At 34.8% G+C, this 3,251-nt stretch overlaps 1 protein-coding gene across 1 annotated transcript; it reads left to right on the top strand.

Annotated features, from left to right (window-relative positions):
• Positions 1 to 472: 472 nt before the first annotated feature.
• LOC140813127 (putative glucan endo-1,3-beta-glucosidase GVI) lies at positions 473 to 1,529 on the top strand. The gene has a single exon (XM_073171563.1). It carries the CDS (start codon positions 857 to 859, stop codon positions 1,469 to 1,471), a length of 615 nt encoding a protein of 204 aa, XP_073027664.1. The 5' UTR covers positions 473 to 856; the 3' UTR covers positions 1,472 to 1,529.
• Positions 1,530 to 3,251: the final 1,722 nt, after the last annotated feature.

The following is a 3,251-nucleotide window of genomic DNA, read 5'->3' as shown; positions in this document are numbered from 1 at the left end:
CACAGCATGCTGCGTAGGAAAAAATATAAGAGACCACATGCATGCATATCTTGTATATCCATATAGCACAAAATCATTCTATAAATTAAGTATGCATATCAAATATCTGCAAATGTATTTATACATTGTAAAGAATTACGGATGAATAACTATCAAATTATATTTAGGCATGACATCAAATTAAGATACGCATGCATTCTACCATAAATTGCTCGTCAATATAATAATTACCATTCTAAATTCTCTACAAAAATTCGAACTCAGTAACATCAAAAGTTCAAATTTATTCACTTCATCACAAGCTTAATTTTTATAGACTATTATTTATTATATAATGGAGTACTTCCATGCATTGGCCCTGGTCGTAACCATCTTTTTAACCATCAATCCAGGTATGCTTGAAAATAAATTTTTATTATCTTTTAAAAATAAATTAAATTTCTCATTGTTTAATATTCTATCACAAATCTTTTCTTGGTTGAGTTTCTAAATAATTTCTTGAATTAACTTCTTGTTTCTTGAAGTTGCACGAGGAATAGGCATCAACTACGGACTCTTAGGCGACAATCTTCCGTCTCCATTTGATGCCATTGCAGTCCTAAAATCAAGAGGAGTCCAAAAAATTCGTCTTTTTGAGCCGAACCCTGATGTGCTTGCCGCATTGCAAGGTTCAGGGATTGCCGCCATCGTTGGCACCCGAAACGAAGACCTACAAGCTCTTGCTGCCGACCCATCAGCATCGAGGTCGTGGGTGGACCGGAATGTGGTTCCCTATGCATCGGGTCTGAGTATTCTATGTATATCTGCAGGCAATGAAGTGATTCCAGGGGAATTAGCCCAATACGTACCCGGCGCAATGCAAAACCTGGCTGCCGCCCTGGAAGCAGCAAACTTAGGCAGCATTCAAGTCAGCACCACGGTTTCCATGGCAGTTTTAAAACCCTCGTTTCCTCCATCACAGGGCGTTTTCTCCCCGGAAACCACACCTGTAATGACGCAAATCGTCTCCATTTTAGCCGCCAAAAACAGCCCTCTTCTTGTCAACGTATACCCGTATTTCCCACGTGCAGGCGAACCCGAACACGTCTCGTTGGATTACGCTCTCTTGCAGAGCACCGTTGCACCTGTTCCTGATGGCCCGCTGACGTACTATAACCTGTTTGATGCTATGGTGGATACAGTATATGCTGCATTAGAGAAAATTGGAGGAGAAAATATCGAGATTGTGGTGTCGGAAACTGGGTGGCCAACTGAGGGAGGTGCTGATGCAAGTATAGGGAATGCGCAGATTTATGTGAATAATTTGATTGGGCTCGTATCATCTGGACAAGGGACACCACGGAGGCCAAATAAAAACGTCGACACTTACATTTTTGCGTTTTTTAATGAAGATTTGAAGCCTGAAGGAACCGAGAGGCACTGGGGTTTGTATTATCCTGATCTAACTGAAGTTTACCACGCTAACTTGTGAGTTTTTGTGGGTATTGGTTGGTGCTATAATAGGTTATGTAGGGGTGATTGAAAATGGGTTTTTTGGTCGTAGACGGGGACTCGATTTATATACAAATTGAAAATAAAATTGATTTTAAATATTTAAATTCGTTTTCCTATTTATTGTTGTTACTTGTTTGTTAATTAGCATTTTACATTAGCATCCTAGCTCCCTTGCTCTAAAGATGTTCAGTTTCCAAGCTAATTAAACCAAATAGGTTTCGAGTTTGTAAATTGAAAGATATATAGACAGTGAGAGCTTGTATCAGAATACTGAAACGTCCACTACTTAAAATTCTACTTAAATATTTTTTTTTAATGTTGTGACCGAAAAGTCACACACTCATAAACTCATGCATATACATACTTTTCTTAAAACCAAGTGTAGAACCCGGAAATCAGATTACATATAAGTCATGCATAATTTATATTATTTAAATTAAAATGAATATTTTACATATATATGAAGTGTTTTAATTATTTTAAAAGTAGATGTTTAGTTTTATCTATTTAGGATAAATACGCGAGGTCGGACCGGAGTTTGGAGATTTGAGATAAAATTAATTAGAAGAAAATACTCCTAAATTTAATTGAAGGCAAGGAATAAGTTAATTTAAAGAAATAAAATGTTTTAGAATTTATTTAATTAATTAGAGCTAAGTTGGTAAATAAATTCTTTTAGATTCATTATTTAATTAAAGCTTAATTTAAAATATGTAAACAAGTGGGGATAAATTAATCTAAGTATAACATATTCAAGAAATTTAATACAACATTTAAATACTTAAATTGTTAACCATACAATGACATTCAAGAGTTCATTTTAAATTAAGGTGTAAATCAACTAAATATATAATAGATGTATTAAACCTCAAGCATTTAGAATACAAGATTTAAACAATAAAATACCATGCAAATTAGTAATCATAATTTTGGGTCCAACATTTCAAAAAATAATAATAATTCAAAAGATGATAACTCTCCATTCAAATCATTCCTAATTACAATTTTTAGAGCATTCATTTCCCATTTTCAATTCACTAATTAATAGTAATTCAAACACAATGTTACACCCTATTTCTCCCAACTAATGACCAAGCTAATCATCAAAAAAAAAAATACAGCAGAATGAGGGAAAGGTAATCGGCAGCAAAGGGAATCAAAATCATTTCAAAATCCATCCCACTTCTTGACTTGTAACTCCTAAACTAAATGCATATTATAGCACCTTAACACCTCCTATATCATACACCTTCATCCCTAACATCACTTACACCCATATGCTCGAAAATATCAGAGGAAAACAGCTGATAAAATTCGTGTACAGCAGCAAGAAAAATTAAGAAAGAAAAGAATCCTCAACTCCAATCACGTCGCGTCGTATTGTCGTTTTGGTTTGTTCTTCTTCAAAACGATTTTCAGGCATGTATATATTATTCCTTTGCTCTACAATCAAGTTATATTAACTATTTTAAATCAGTATATGTTCATAAATCAAGTGACAAAACCATTTTTGACAGCAACACTTTTGAAAAATCTGTACAGCACCTAGGCATTTGGATTGTGCTTCATGGTTGCTGTAATCTTGTTGGTTTCGGGGGTGTTCCGTTTCCAGGCAACCAAGTCTGTTGTTAGGCATGAATTAGAAGGTGTTAGGGTGTTATTGGTCTATTGGTTTGCACCCACACACTCACAAATAAAGGAATGACATCAACTTTTTCAAAACTACAGATTTGAGCTTCATTTTTGGTTCTTGGGTT

The sequence above is a fragment of the Primulina eburnea genome, chromosome 14 (assembly GCF_022965805.1).
Source record: "Primulina eburnea isolate SZY01 chromosome 14, ASM2296580v1, whole genome shotgun sequence".
Taxonomy (NCBI): domain Eukaryota; kingdom Viridiplantae; phylum Streptophyta; class Magnoliopsida; order Lamiales; family Gesneriaceae; genus Primulina; species Primulina eburnea.
This window is presented reverse-complemented; position numbering and strand designations above follow the sequence as displayed.